The sequence below is a fragment of the Microcaecilia unicolor genome, chromosome 8 (assembly GCF_901765095.1).
Source record: "Microcaecilia unicolor chromosome 8, aMicUni1.1, whole genome shotgun sequence".
NCBI classification, from domain to species: Eukaryota; Metazoa; Chordata; class Amphibia; order Gymnophiona; family Siphonopidae; genus Microcaecilia; species Microcaecilia unicolor.
In genome coordinates this window covers 32,561,288-32,576,487 of record NC_044038.1, presented here as the reverse complement: position 1 = coordinate 32,576,487, position 15,200 = coordinate 32,561,288, and the positions used below count along the sequence as shown (strand labels likewise).

Sequence of the window (15,200 nt, the reverse complement as noted above, 5' to 3'; positions counted from 1 at the left end):
CAGGTCCCTGGAGCAGTTTTAGTGGGTGCAGTGCAGTGCACTTCAGGCAGGCGGACTCAGGTCCATCCCCCCCCCCCCTACCTGTTACACTTGTGGTGGTAAATGTAAGCCCTCCAAAACCCACCCGAAACCCACTTTGCCCACATGTAGGTGCCCCCCTTCACCCCTTAGGGTGGTAGTGGCGTACAGTTGTGGGGAGTGGGTTTTGTTGGGCTCAGCACCCAAGGTAAGGGAGCTATGCACCTGCGAGCAATTTGTGAAGTCCACTGCAGTGCCCCCTAGGGTGTCCGGTTGGTGTCCTGGCATGTGAGGGAGACCAGTGCACTACGAATTCTGGCTCCTCCCACGACCAAAGGGCTTGGATTTGGTCGTTTTTGAGATGGGCTTCCTCGGTTTCCATTATGGCTGAAAATGGTCTCTACGGTCGACCATTAAAACATTTAGGTCGACCATCTGTAAGGTCGACCTAAATGTTGAGATTTGGGCGTCCCCGTCCGTATTATCAAAACAAAAGATGGCCACCCATCTTGTTTCGATAATACGGGTTTCCCCGCCCCTTCGCGGGGCCGTCCTGCGAGGACGCCCTCATGAAAACTTTGGGTGCTTTGTTCGATTATGTCCCTCTGTACATTCCTACTACCAGCACATCTAAGACATCTTCTATTGCTGGAAGGACTGTGGAAGACAGGAGAGCTAGACTGAATCCTGAGATTGTTGATGACTTATGATTAAAAAATCATAACGGTACTTCATAAGGCATATTTCTCCCCTGCTAGGCCATATAGAACGGGGTTGTATTTTGTACCCCTGGACATTTTAACAGGGTGGATTAGGATTCCTTGGGGTAGTAGAAGTCAGCTATTGGGATTGGAAGGGTAGAGGGTGGTGGGGGTTATTATAGTTGCTTGTTGATATTGTTTTCTATTTGTGATTTATGAACAACAGTTGCACAGCATATCGTTCCTTTTTATACTTTATTAGAAAAGAGTTAAATATAAAATCATATGTGTTTAAGGCTTCTGCAAATGAGGACAGCCGATGGGGATGGAGACAGAACTTGCAGGGATGGGGTAGGGATGGAGACAGAACCCACAGGGACATATGTTGTCCCCATGTCATTCTCTAGTGTGCACACATAATAGCTGTTGCATTAGAGAGTCACCAGAGTTGAGGAAAAATTTGCTGTGCTTAGTGAAACATAAAAGGATGAGGTGGGAGATGATAAAGAAATGGAGGAAAGAAAGTATAAAGTTGAAATTAGGAAAGTCAGATCATCACATGTTTTCTTTTATATTGGCAGCGTTGGGCAGCGGCAGTTGGTGTGCCTGGCTCGAGCCCTGCTTCGAAAGACCAAAATTCTTGTTCTAGATGAAGCCACAGCGGCGGTGGATCTGGAAACAGATAACCTCATTCAGTCAACCATTAGGATTCAGTTTAAGGATTGCACTGTGATAACTATAGCGCATCGACTCAATACCATCATGGACTATGCAAGGTAAAGTATGATGGAGCCGAAAGAATTGTGTTGCTTAACTTAAATTCTGAATACGTATTGACAGGCTGCCAGGGTTAGCTCCATGGCACTATCACACAGAGTGACCTGGGTTTCAGTTCCTGGTTTGGGTATTCTGTACCCTGGTTTAGTTGAAGCTGGTGATGCTGTGGAGACAGCATTCACAACCCCTGAGAGAAGAGAATCTGTCGTCGTCAGCAGGTGACACCTAGTGACCAAAGTTAGGGTCCAAGCTTACAGAATTTCTTAAGGCAGTGGTTACCAAACCCTGGTCCTGGAGGCATCCCAGTCAGTCAGGCTTTCAGGATATCTACAGTGACTATTCATGAGAGAGCTGCATGCAGTAGAGCTAGCGTAAGCAGATCTCTCTCATGGACCAGCTACTTTGACATTTCTTCCAATTCGGCAATTGCTATTGGACATCCTGATTGTGGGCCCTCCGTAGTCCCAGCCACAACATGCCCCCCCATGCTGTTTGGACGTACTGCACTGTTGGAGGTTCCTTTTCTGCCTTTGCAAAATTGGGATTTGGGCATTTCAAGCACATAGACATCCATTTGGCTTTTTGAAACGTCCTTATGGTTCCAAAATAAGCTCCTAAGTGTATTAACCACTTGCAATGGTATTTAACATTAATGCTTGTGATACTGTCCATTTAAAGAAAAAAATGACAGGGAACCTGAAGTCAGGAAAGTTCAAAAGCTGTAACCTGCTTCATGGCAGCTGTCCCTTGAGGAGGCAGCACAGAGAAGCTGCTAGAATCACTGGAAAAAGTCTCCTTTTCTGCTTTTTGCTCTTGTGATGGTCATTAAATCTATATTGCATGTTCTGGATCAGGAATCGGGAAGGTTTCTTGTCAAAACCCATGCTTTTCCTTTTGAAGATGTTTGTGTTAGATCCTGCTTGATAGCAAGGAGGGAAGGGGCACCGGGACATGAACAAATGATGTGGCTGCTAGTGTACTGAATTGCTCTGCCCTGTCAGCATGTTCCCGACTGGGTACAGCTCTGGCATCTAACATGGCATTGTGAGGGCTGCTAATCAGGTTGTATTCACCTGCCACACCCCTGTTTTTTTCTGGGTGCTTTTGCCTGCTTTGGGATTATTGTTGGTCCATTATATTTAGGTGTCTTTTACAGCAGGGCTTCCCAACCCCGTGCTGAAGATCTCTAAGGCCAGTGGTGTTTTCAGGATATGCTCAGCCATGGGGTTCCCAGGACAAGTTTAGGGAGTCCTGATTTACAGTACATGTGCTGTGGAAAGCCTTATGTGCCCAGTTGTGTTCCAAAAATGGTAGTGGTCACCTGTGCTTTGTGCAGTAAGTTTAGCACACGGAGCTGGGCTCGTGCTTTCAAAAAGAACACGAATACATACATGTACCTATTTTCTTTGGAAATTTTATATACTCTGTGGTGCATATCTTTCCAGCCTTACGCTTCTTAAGGCAGCTGCTCAGCTTTTTGTTAATGCAATTTTAATTAACACAAAAATTAAGAAACTTCTTGTACAGAAAAGTTGAAAAGAAAAGAGAATATAAAACAACAAAAGTAAACAATAATAGTATCAGGCATAAACCTGCACACTAGAAGGAGGGCCAATTCAATCTAAATACTCTAATTGTTAATCCTGGCCAAACACCTGAATAGCAGCCTTATTTGCCAACAAGGAGGAAAGGTGTGTAAGGTCCCAGAAGATATATTTAGAGGATTGAAAAATAATTATACATTTACATGGAAACTTAAGATAGAATGTTAGCACGCTGTTCTGCATTAATGGGCATTCAAATATCTGTTTGGGTTCTGATATATAATCTTTTATTCTTTTAGGGTTATGGTGCTTGACAAAGGTCAAATAGTGGAGTTTGATTCCCCAGCCAACCTCATTCAGAAGAAAGGAATCTTCTATACCATGGCCAAAGATTCAGGCTTGGCGTAATAGAACATATGTACCAAATCTATCTTTAAAAAGTTAAAAGCAGTGACAGACACTCTATGTAAAAGCACTCCGAGAACTGTTATTTTCAGACAATATTTTCAAACCAAAAGAAATCTGATTTTTTTTAAGAGGCGGGTAGTAGTATACCAAATTGCATTGTCTTGTGCTTGGTCCTCAAGGATGAAGTGTTTGGTACTGATGTTCACCAGCTGAGTGAAACATGCCAGAAATGCAATTTCCTCATATTCTCCGGTGCCACAAGGCTATTGTATCTCGCTGTCCAAATATTTATTTTCCTTACTGAGAATAAATGATTTTTGTATATTGTGGTGGTCTGTAAACTTACAGCTTCTTGTTTTGTAATGCATTTCTGTAAAATGTTAAGTTCTCAGCCTTTTCTGCTTCTGTCCCGAAGTGGAGGCACTTTTGCACTATGACGTGCTCTGAGATAACTTCTTTTTCTCTAGTACTGTATTAAACGAAGAGTAGACAAAATCTGGTCCCCAAGGGACACAAACTGGCTGGGCATTCAAAATGATGCACACCGAAGATGCGTGAGAAGCATTTGTATGCACAGCTACCATTGTATGCAAATGCATACTACACACATTCATTCTGAATGCCCTGTAAATCTGGCCAACTTGTAGCACTTGGACTGGACTTGCCTACCCCTGCATTATACTAGTCCACGTTTCACTAACACCACCCCAGCACATTCTGCCACTATGCTATACTGAGTGCACTATTGTCTGGGAGGGTGCTGGTGTTCTCTGTGCTAGGCTTTCCATCTCACAATTTAAACAATTGGCAACTATGTTGTGTTAAAGATGGTGGTTGAACAAAGGCTGTGCGGTAGTTTGGGAGAGGTTAAAAAAACTGACAAAATCACACAATAAAGGAGGCATTGACTCACATTAACAGCAGACGGAACAAGTTTTTAAAAATGACCTTTTCGGAAAGGTAGCATGACTTTAAGAGGGAGAGGGCTGGAAATGTTTGGGCCATTTTGGCCCCTCCCATTCCATTCCCCTCCTCTTGAGATCTCTTGTTTTGCATTGTAATTGGTTAAGTTCTAATGTATTCCATTTGTTGCATGTGCCTGAGGCTGGCACATTTTTCATCTATTTCTTAAAAGGATGAAAAAGGCACATTCATTCAAATAACCACACACCTATCCGGGGGGGGGGGGGGGGGCAGCGGCATACAGCTGTGTGTAATAGTTTGAATGGAAGATGCTGAGGGAATGCTTTTGCTTTTGTAATATCCTGGTGCTACGTGAGCTTCCTCAGCACCTTTGTATTTCTTTAAACAACAACATCAAAATGGAATGTCATGTAAAAAAAATCGATCAGGGCACAATGTCCACAAGCTAGGACTAGCTGCTGTTGAGATCCATGTCCACATTGCACTTGTGCAGCGTGCTTTCTGGTGAATTATAGTCCCATAAATGTTAAACATTAATGATACAAAATTATACTTTATTTTTTAATTTTACTTTATGGTACTGTCCAATTCACTGTGAAGCACTTTGAATGTTGATGAAAATCGAAGATCTTTTAACCAGTCTGTGCTTTCTTGTATTGTTACCCAAAAGAAAAGGATGAAAAACTGAATTTCTTGTGTTAGAAAAGTTCATTATTTTAGGAGAATGTTTAGCTGAGAGTTTTGTGCAGATTGAACTGCGCGTTTAAATTTCTTAGAGGGTTGGACGTGTTAAACGATGTTCACCTCTTTGTAACTAGAAAAGTGTTTATTTTTTGATCTTGTAATTTATAGTTCCTTACATATGAATGGACAGTTGGATTTTTGTTTTGTAAAACTATATTTAAAAAATGCGATTTGTAAACAACTTGTAAAAAAACCCAAAAGTTTCCAAAAAGAACTTGTGTAAGAGTTTTTTTTTTTCTTGTCTTCTTGTTCTGCTGTTTTGTGTGTTGCATGCTTTCATAAAATTATTCTTTATGAAATGTTATCAATAGAAATCAAACAAAATAAAACATGGAAAAGAAAATAAGATGATAACTTTTTTATTGGACATAACTTAATACATTTCTTGATTAGCTTTCGAAGGTTGCCCTTCTTCGTCAGATCGGAAATAAGCAAATGAGGTAGCAGATAGTATATAGTATATATGAGAGAAACATCAAAGCATTACTTTGACAGTCTAACAGAGTGGGAGGGTGGGGGTATGCATGGGGACATCAAGTGGGTTTTCTAACCCATTATAAACCATAAAGCTGTATTTCTCTGTTTATTACCCTCCTCTCACCTACCAACACCCCATTCTGTTAGAATATCAATGAAATGCATTGATGTCCCCATGCATACCCCACCCTCCCACTCTGTCAGACTGTCAAAGTAATGCTTTGATGTTTCTCTTATATATACTATCTGCTACCACATTTGCTTATTTCCGATCTGACGAAGAAGGGCAACCTTCGAAAGCTAATCAAGAAATGTATTAAGTTATGTCCAATAAAAAAGGTATCATCTTATTTTCTTTTCCATGTTTTATTTTGTTTGATTTCTATTGATAACCTTTAAGAATGGACTAACATGGCTACCACATCTCTCTTCTTTATGAAACAATACTGTCTTTAAATGTTAGCAAACTCTTCCTTTAACTGCCCTGATCTAAATGTCATAACTTTTGGTGGTGGTTTAAAAACAAAAATTGTGATGTAGTCACTTGGCCAAGTGTATCAGGAAAATGTTCTTATCCTATCAGAGCAGCAGTTACCAACCAGCATGCATAATCTGTATTGTTTTAGACAGTATTGCTTTTATTGGGAATTGCCTAAGAACCAAGGAAAAACAGGGCTCAAATTCCAGTTCCTTCACTAACAGTCAAATCACGTTGAGGCCACTGTACTATACTGTAGTCAGGGCCACAAGAGTGACTTAGAATAGCAAGAAGAGTTTCTTTAGGCACCAGGTTATTTACTTAATATACCAATGGCTTCATGGGGAGTATGTGGATGGTTGGATATTTTTGTTTGTAGAAAGAGAAAAATGAAGGCATGTAAAGCCATATGGCCTATCCATTCTGCCCATCTATGCCATCTGCTACTATGGCTTCCTCTCCCTTAGAGGTGCTATGTACTTGTCCCAAGCTTTCTTGAATTCAGATGCAATTTTTGTCTTCTCCACTAGGAGGTTGTTCTACTACTATTTAACATTTCTAGAGCGCTACAAAGTGTACGCAGCGCTGTACAAATACAGAAGAAAGACAGTCCCTGCTCAAAGAGCTTACAATCTAATAGACAAAAAGTAAAGCATTTAAATTTAAAGTATTTAAGCAGTCAAGCACAAGAGAACAGTCACAGAAGGACTGAAGATGTTGAAGGGTGGTCAGTGTGATTAGGTGTAACTCTGGTTGGAGTAGTGGGAGAAGGTGATAGAAGAATAGAAATGGGTGAGGTAAAAGTAATGAGTGGGTTGATAGGGAGGTTATATAAGACATGTCACTCTAGGGGTGGGCGGGGCTAAGTCTAAAGCAGGAGAAGGTATTCTCTGCAGCCTATCTGTGAGATGGAAAATGCTCTCACCCTTTCTATGAAGAAGTATTTCCTCAGGTTACTTTTGAGACTATTCCCTTTCAGCTTCATCCTGCGTTGGATGCAAAAACACATAAAGATTTTTTAGGTATATTAAAAGCAAGAAGCCGGAAAAAATGAATCAGTTGGACTGCTAGATGACCCTAAAAGCGGCACTCAGGGAAGACAAAGCCATAGTGGGGAGATTAAATGAATTCTTTGCTTCGGTCTACATTGAGGAAGATTTGGGAGAGATACCGGTGCCAGAAATGGTATTCAAAGCTGATGAGTCAGAGAAACTGAATGAAATCTCTGTAAACCGGGAAGATGTAATGGGGCAATTTGACACATTTAAGAGTAGCAAATCGCATGGAACAGATGGTGTTCATCCCAGAGTACTGATAGAATTGAAAAATGAACTTGCAGAACTATTGTTAGTAATATGTAATTTATCTTTAAAATCGAGCATAGTACCGAAAGATTGGAGGGTGGCCAATGTAACACTGAATTTTAAAACAGGTTCCAGAGGTTATCCGGGAAATTATAGGTTTTCAGGATATCCACAATGAATATGCATTAAAGAGGTTTGCATACAACTGAGGCGGTATATGTAAATACACTATGGACACTGCCTCCTAATTAAGCCCCAGCATGAGCAAAATTATAAATATTTTTGAAGACTCACTCCACTATAAATACATGATTAGCCTGATTCTATGTATTGGTATAGAAAAGTAACCTATATATTTATATTGTCTTCAACAGTTTGTATCAGGGTAGCACAGCATAGGTTGGTTGGTTTGACTGTGTAAGATTAAGACTGTTACGCTTCAGTGCTTTCCTTATTTTATGCTTTTAAAGAAGTTGGAATGTGCCAACCACATACTGGAGAAGTGACGCACTAAAAACTAAGGGCTTCTTTAATTAAGCTGCAGTAAAAAAAAAGTGGCCTTAGCGAACTCTTGCACATGTTTTTTTTCCCATACTTAAGGCCATTTTACACAGCCATAAAAATGACTATTTTCTTTTTGTATTAGAAACATATTAATGGCTATGTGCTACCGTTCACTAAAACTCAACAAAATTACTTTGCTCTTAGAACTGTTAAAGTCGGCACAAGGTGAGGATATTAATTATAATTTAAGCAAGTTGAAGCCTCGACCATCCCAAGGAGAGTCTTAAACTTTTTAACAAAACCTCTATGGGGATTCAATGATTGGCTTCCATCTGTGTCGAAAAACAAGGGTGGAAAACAACTTGAATGTGAAAGGAGAAAAAAAAACACCATTAAAAAAACCCAACACTGATGTTAACTAACAATCCTCCCCCCCCCCCCCAAAAAAAAAAACATATGTCCACTCGAGTCAGTTCCACATCAGTCATTTGTAACAGTTTCCTGAAAATCATGAAATATAGGACTGAAAAATTCTCTCTGATTACTTTCATTGTATTTCCATGTAGACACGTTAAAAATCTTCAAAGTGGCCCATAGCCTCAAAGCATAAACCCAAAACTCTGACAAGGGGCCCTCTTGTTTTGCCTTGGCTGAGTCCTTAAGAAATTGTTCCAAAGTTTAACTTCTTTTTTCTTGATGAATTTTGAATTGAAATGATTTATTTCAGGGTGTGTTATTTACTTGTTTCACATATATTATTTTTATTTGAATTTAGCTGACACCTTTTTCAGCAGTAGCTCATGGTGAATTACATTCAGGTACATTAGGTATTTCCCTGTCCCAAGAGGGCTCACAATCTAAGTTTCTACCTGAGGGCAATGGAGGGCTAAGAGACTTGTCCAAGAGCACAATGAGCAGTGGGATTGGAACTCTGGTCCGCAGCCTGGTGCATAATTTGTAAATATCTTTTTCACTTCCTGTATTTTCATGAATGTTAAACTGGAATATGACATTGCTTAGTTATCAGATATAGATGCTTCTGAAATATATTCAGTGTGCTGTTTTCACCTGCCTTTAAACTGAACCAAGAAATTAATATACACTGTATCTTTTCATCAAGGTCTTTTTGCATAGCCATAGACTAGAGGGAAATGTCTTTGTAAATAGACCCCAAAGTTTTTGTTGGCAGAAATCTAGCCCATTGGAAGAGACCATCACAGTCTAACCCATGCCACTAATGTGACTGAAAAGTGATATCTTTTAATAATTTTTTGATGGTTAGTGTAAAATAAATTGGGGCCTTTGATCCATTTTCCAAATGGACCAGGTATCCACATAACTAAAACCACCATTACCATTCATGCCAAGGCTTGAAAACTTTAGAAACAAATACTCTTACATTCCTACAATTGTGCCCCTTCAGAGTACAGTTTAGGCATATCATAAGTGGACTGGAATGGGAAAAGGTGACGGTGATGCACCCCCCCCAAAACCACACAAAAATTAAAAAAAAAAAAGAAAACCCTACATAAGTATTTCCAATGAAGACTCTGATTTGATCTTTACAAGTGGGAGGCTGCAACTTGAGACCTAGTATTTTAATTCAGACTACCTGTTTCTCCAATTGTATAGCTTCAGTCCAAACTGTGAGTAAGTTCTTGTTCCTTGCAAGGTGGAACAATCACAGAAGAATCCTGTATTCCTTCAGATAAGTATTTATAGTGTATTTGGGGCCTTCACAGTCACACAAGACCTGACTCCTCTGCCAGTTTGTAGAATGTCTTCTTCTGGGCTATTAAGTTGCCTGGTGTATCAAATTCTGCAATTTGGCCATTTTCCAGAACTAAAATCCTGCAAACAATGAAATAGGGATAGAACTGCTTTGTCAATGTTAAAAGAACTATGCTGACATGTGAAAACAACGATTGTTAAAATTTGTTCAGGATGTCTTTTAGAACTGAAAGAGAAGTTGAAAGGAAAAAACCTTAGAGCTGCCTGAGACAATATCTTCAAATAAACCATTCTCTTTCTGGGTTCTTGCTTTATCCTGTCCCAATGCTGGCACCTTACATATACTGATTGCGACTAAATTGCAGTCATACTGATGTATGCAGCAAATTCATAGAACCAGGGGACATAAGATGAAGCTAGAACGTGGTAGATTTAAAACAAATAGGAGAAAGTTTTTCTTTACTCAGCGCGTAGTTAGACTCTGAAACTCGTTGCCGGAAAATGTAGTGACAGCAGTTGGCATTGCTGAGTTTAAAGGGGGTTTGGACAGATTCCTGAAGGAAAAGTCCATTGAACATTATTAATTTAAATTTTTGTTTTTGCCAGGTTCTTGAGGCCTGGATTGGCCACTGTTGGAGACAGAATGCCGCGCTTGATGGACCCTTGGTCTTTTCCCAGTATGGCGGTGCTTATGTTCTTATCTGCTTAAAGAATTAATGAGTAAAAATATAATATCTCTTGCAATGTGCCTACCTGTGACAGACTTCACTCATAATGGCTTTGCTCGCTGCCTTAATTAATTTTGAATGCTGTTTTTCTCTGAAATATAACAAAATGTTTATACACACATGAATACAAGTGTATTGCTTCTTCAGCTTATTGAGAGTGGAGTAGTCTCATATGTAACACACGATAAAGATTATTTGATTTTTCACCCAATGACTGGGTGTATTATCTGTGTGTATTGTCTAATCATTGACTGAACCTCCACCACCCTTTGCTAATCTTATATATAAGATATATTTCTGTTTGTCAATATGCTAACATCTAATTTTATGTAGCACTTAGCTTGAACAAGTTGGTGCTCTTAAAACCCCGACAGGTCCCCGTTTCGTGGTTACTTTCTCAAGGGGGAGTCACCAGTTCAAGTAACAGTCTCAAGTGCAACTGCAGCATTACTCTGTAACAGTCTCAAGTGCATTACTCTGTAATGCTGCAGTTGCACTTGAGACTGTTACTTGAACTGGTGACTCCCCCTTGAGAAAGTAACCACGAAACGGGGACCTGTCGGGGTTTTAAGAGCACCAACTTGTTCAAGCTAAGTGCTACATAAAATTAGATGTTAGCATATTGACAAACAGAAATATATCTTTATATATAAGATTAGCAAAGGGTGGTGGAGGTTCAGTCAATGATTAGACAATACACACAGATAATACACCCAGTCATTGGGTGAAAAATCAAATAATCTTTATCGTGTGTTACATATGAGACTACTCCACTCTCAATAAGCTGAAGAAGCAATACACTTGTATTCATGTGTGTATAAACATTTTGTTATATTTTGATGCTCGACAGAGCACAGGCACAATTGTTTGTTTTTCTCTGAAAAGCAGGCTTCTTATGTCTGTAATCTGCTCACTTGTTTTATTAACTGCCAATAGATGATTAACGAAGAAATGTTCACTTAGAACCAGATATACTAAGCATTTCCCCCAAAGACTCAAAATAGGCTAAACTCTTGCAAGTTAATATCCAAAAGCACTTTTGAAGATTACCATGCCTGTTTATTCAGATATAAGTGCTACTCGTGGAGATATTCAGCACAGCTATGTTGGCGCTTTTACAGACTGTCTTGGTACTATCCGGATTGTACTGTTGCAGAGGTCAGCTGGAATTAGGGTGGTTTCGGTATTCAGCTGCACTCTGGAGAACTTAGGACACAAGGCTGTTCTAAATTATCCAGACAGCAGGCTCAGTGTTGTCATTATCTGGATAAATTCCGGCACTGACAACCTGATAGGGATATTTAGCACAGCCACCATCCAGAGAGTGGCACAGAATATCCAAATAGTTTTCGACTACCGCAACTAGTGCTTAAGAAAAACTCTGTTGAATGTTACCCCAGGCTCTTACCACTATCTACGAATGTTTATTGACCCAAAGAAGAGATTGCTTGGCATAATTTGTTATTGGATTGCAGGCACAAATACTTTTTTCTAGAAAAGTATATTTCAGTTACTTTTTCATTGGCTTGTGTTGTTCCAAGACCTGCATTAATTTAGATTTATGTATCACCTTGTAGAGGAAATGCATTCAAAATGATGTACCGCAAGTGTATGGACATAAGCCAATAGTGACAGTATGACCATAATAAAATATCTTTGACACTAATGAAAATATTCTAAGTATACTTGTATACCTCACCTCCTGCTGGGATTAACCAAAGTAAACACAAAGATTGATCCTTTGCAAAGAAGCATTGTTTCAGATAACTCCTTCACGCATTGATAACTTTGCAGTTGGACTATTGTAACAGAGTCTACTTGGGCTTCAATTGTTCCCTCCTTCAGTGTATTCAAACTGTTTAGAACATAGACCTTTGAATTTTGTCATGCAGTAATCTTCTCTTTATCTGTCCTCACAGGCTCCCATTACAGTATTGTAGTCAGTTTAAAATACTCATAAAGTATTACATAATGGTACCCCTACCCGTCAACTCTCATCATTCCATGTACTCCTGCTAGGGTATTATGCTCGCTTAATGACCATTGTTTGTGTCCCCTCAGTCTTCCTTGTGAGATTTGACTCCACCTGTCACTGTGCCATTACTCCAGGAATGCTCTTCCAGCCTTGCTCTGGCTGGAGCTTTCGTTAAAAAAAAAAAAAAAAAAAATTAAAGTGGGCCTGAAAACTTACCTATTTAAAGAGGCTTTTGGCTTGCATCTTTAGAGCAATGTGGACCACCAGGATTTGAAGATTTGTGCCTGCACTTTCTTCTACTGAATTGTCTATCTAGTGGCTGTTTCTAGAATGAATGATGTCTTTAATCTCTCTCTCTTATCTAAAGAATGACATTCTTAAGTACATACATAAGTATTACCATACTGGGAAAGACCAAAAGTCCATCAAGCCCAGCATCCTGTTTCCAACAGTGGCCAATCCAGGTTGCAAATACCTGGCAAGATCCCAAAAAAGTACAAAACATTTTATACTGCTTATCCCAGAAATAGTGGATTTCGCCCAAGTCCACTTAAGAATGGTCTATGGACTTTTCCTTTAGGAAGCTGTCCAAACCTTTTTAAAACTCTGCTAAGATAACTGCCTTCACCACATTCTCTGGCAACAAATTCCAGAGTTTAATTACCGCCGGTTATACTATCAGGCAATCAGGTACAGTAAATTAAGCAGGAAAAAGCAAACAAGATTTCACACACCACACCAAGGCAAACAAGTGGAAAAAATCAACAGCAAAGAAAATATGACAGGAGATTTTTTATTGACAATTCTGCGAAATGACTGCACGGACTGTGTTTCGGCAATAGGGCCTGCGTCAGGAGTCTAGCCATGCATACAATCAAAGTTACTAAGAAATAAATACGGTTACATATAAGAAGATTAAAAACAAAATAATATTTGTGGTGAGAACTTTTGGGCCACATACCTGTGATGGTCACAATAAAAATAGATCTAGAGATAAACTAGATCTATATCATATATGAAATGAACCTGGCAAAAAGAATGAGAGCCATCAAAATATATCAAATCCATCTCTATTGCACCATAGAAGGTATCCAATATCACAAACATATGTATACACGTAATGAGGCATATGCGAAGTAATATCAAAAAGGACTCGTATGGTGCAAGCCAGTAAAAGATAAAATTGAAGACAAGTGCTTGCAAATTCTTTGATTCTCAACTATAAATTTGTATTATTTTGCATGTTATGTCTTTAACGTTGTGTATCCATATGTTTTATATACAGTTTTTAAAAAAATATATTTTAATGTACTACATGGTATTTCTACATATTTGTAGACTCCTGACGCATGTCCTGTCGCTGAAACACGTTCCATGTCAAGTCATTTTGAAGAATTCTCAATAAAAGATCTCCAGCCGCTTTTGTCGACTCTGCAGTTCTTTTTTTCCGTACAGTAAGTCAAAACCATGAAATCCAACAGCTTGTCCAGATGTATCATACATGCGTATCTTGCCTTAGAGCTGTATTTGAAACAGTATTTTTAAAATTTTGTAATAATATTGGAGATTAGAGTTACCGTGTGCAATCCATTAAGATATTGATGCGATGTGCTATTGTTAGAATAGTAGAGTCTTCAAATTGCTTCTTGATGACTGATTGAATGAGATCTTCAGTTTCAAGATCTACACCTGCTGTTGCTTCATCTAGAACTACTATTTTGCTCTTCTGGAGAAATGCTCTTGCCAAGCAAATAAGATACTTTTGACCAACACTGCAAAGGAAATAAAGAGTTTGGTAAAATGTAAGACACAGCGAGGGCAATTTTCCATATAAAGTCATGGGAATAATTGGAAATGTCTAATCTAGGAAAAAGGGGCTCTCACAGTCTGAATACTGGCCCCATTATTTATAATCCGCCCTTGTCCAGAGTGAGGAACAGGCAAAACATTCTTCTTCAACAAGGCCTACAATGAGAACCAATAGCCTCACTAAGTCACCTCACCAACCCACTCAATTATGAACATGCAACTCTACAACTACCCTAATCTTCTTCTTCTTTCTTCCCTTCCCTATCACTACACATTACTAACAGTGTCTAATATCCTGAAATGAAAACGTTAACAAACCTATAGGTGGGGGAATGTGCAATAAATAATAATAATTGTAAATACAAACACCCCCAACAATAAAAACAATCTTCACAAAGGCCACAGCTACAAGTACACCAGGGCAAAATAGTGGCTGTCAGTCCAATCAAGATGATCCAAATGCCAAACATAAACGCTTGAAAGAAGCCAGGTTTCTGTCATGCCGAATCTTGAATGGCAATGTATTCCACTCCAAAGGATCAGCCACAGTAAAATGCTCTTGTGCAATCAAGATGGAAAGCGCGAGAGGCCAGTACCTCAAGCCTACAGGTAGTTGCGGAGCGCAGTGCGCGAGGTGGAACATACTGCTGCAATCCAGAATGCAAATACAACGAAGAGTTCTGGTACAAACACGTATGAACAAGCAGCAACAGTTTATATTTATTGGGATAGTCTACAGGTAACCAATGCAATGACATCAAATAAGGTGTAACGTTCAAATTTTGACAAACCCTACGGCAACCGTAAAGCTGAATTCTGGACTATATGCAGGTTTGAATACATGAGGCTGGCAAACCCAGATATGCAATATTGCAGTAGTCCAAACCACTCAAAATCATGGACTGTAAAACAGCCTGGAAGTCTGAAGGCGCCAACAAAGGGCGCAGCTTACCTACCAAATTAACTTAAAGAAGTTTGGACCAGTCTGCACTTGAGCCATAAAAGACAAGCTAGAATCCAAAAACACCCCCAAATTATGCACTTGATGCAAAATTCCAACGTTTCTCTGGAATAAAGA

General features: G+C 39.4%; 2 protein-coding genes across 3 annotated transcripts in view; one reads left to right on the top strand and one right to left on the bottom strand.

The window, feature by feature from the left end:
- The window catches only part of LOC115475638 (multidrug resistance-associated protein 1-like), a 181,862-nt gene extending 176,452 nt beyond the window's left edge, over positions 1-5,410 (top strand). The window contains exons 30-31 of the mRNA XM_030211527.1: positions 1,301-1,495; positions 3,340-5,410. Of these exons, the coding sequence (XP_030067387.1) occupies positions 1,301-1,495; positions 3,340-3,448 (304 nt within the window). The 3' untranslated portion in view covers positions 3,449-5,410. The remainder of the gene's footprint in view (positions 1-1,300; positions 1,496-3,339) is intronic.
- Positions 5,411-9,008: 3,598 nt separating this feature from the next.
- Positions 9,009-15,200, bottom strand: part of LOC115475752 (multidrug resistance-associated protein 6-like) — a 104,860-nt gene continuing 98,668 nt past the window's right edge. For both annotated transcript variants that reach the window (XM_030211716.1, XM_030211717.1), the window contains 2 exons: positions 13,891-14,085; positions 9,009-9,730 (listed from right to left, as the gene is read on the bottom strand). In XM_030211716.1, coding sequence (XP_030067576.1) covers positions 9,622-9,730; positions 13,891-14,085 — 304 coding nt within the window. In that variant the 3' untranslated portion in view covers positions 9,009-9,621. The remainder of the gene's footprint in view (positions 9,731-13,890; positions 14,086-15,200) is intronic.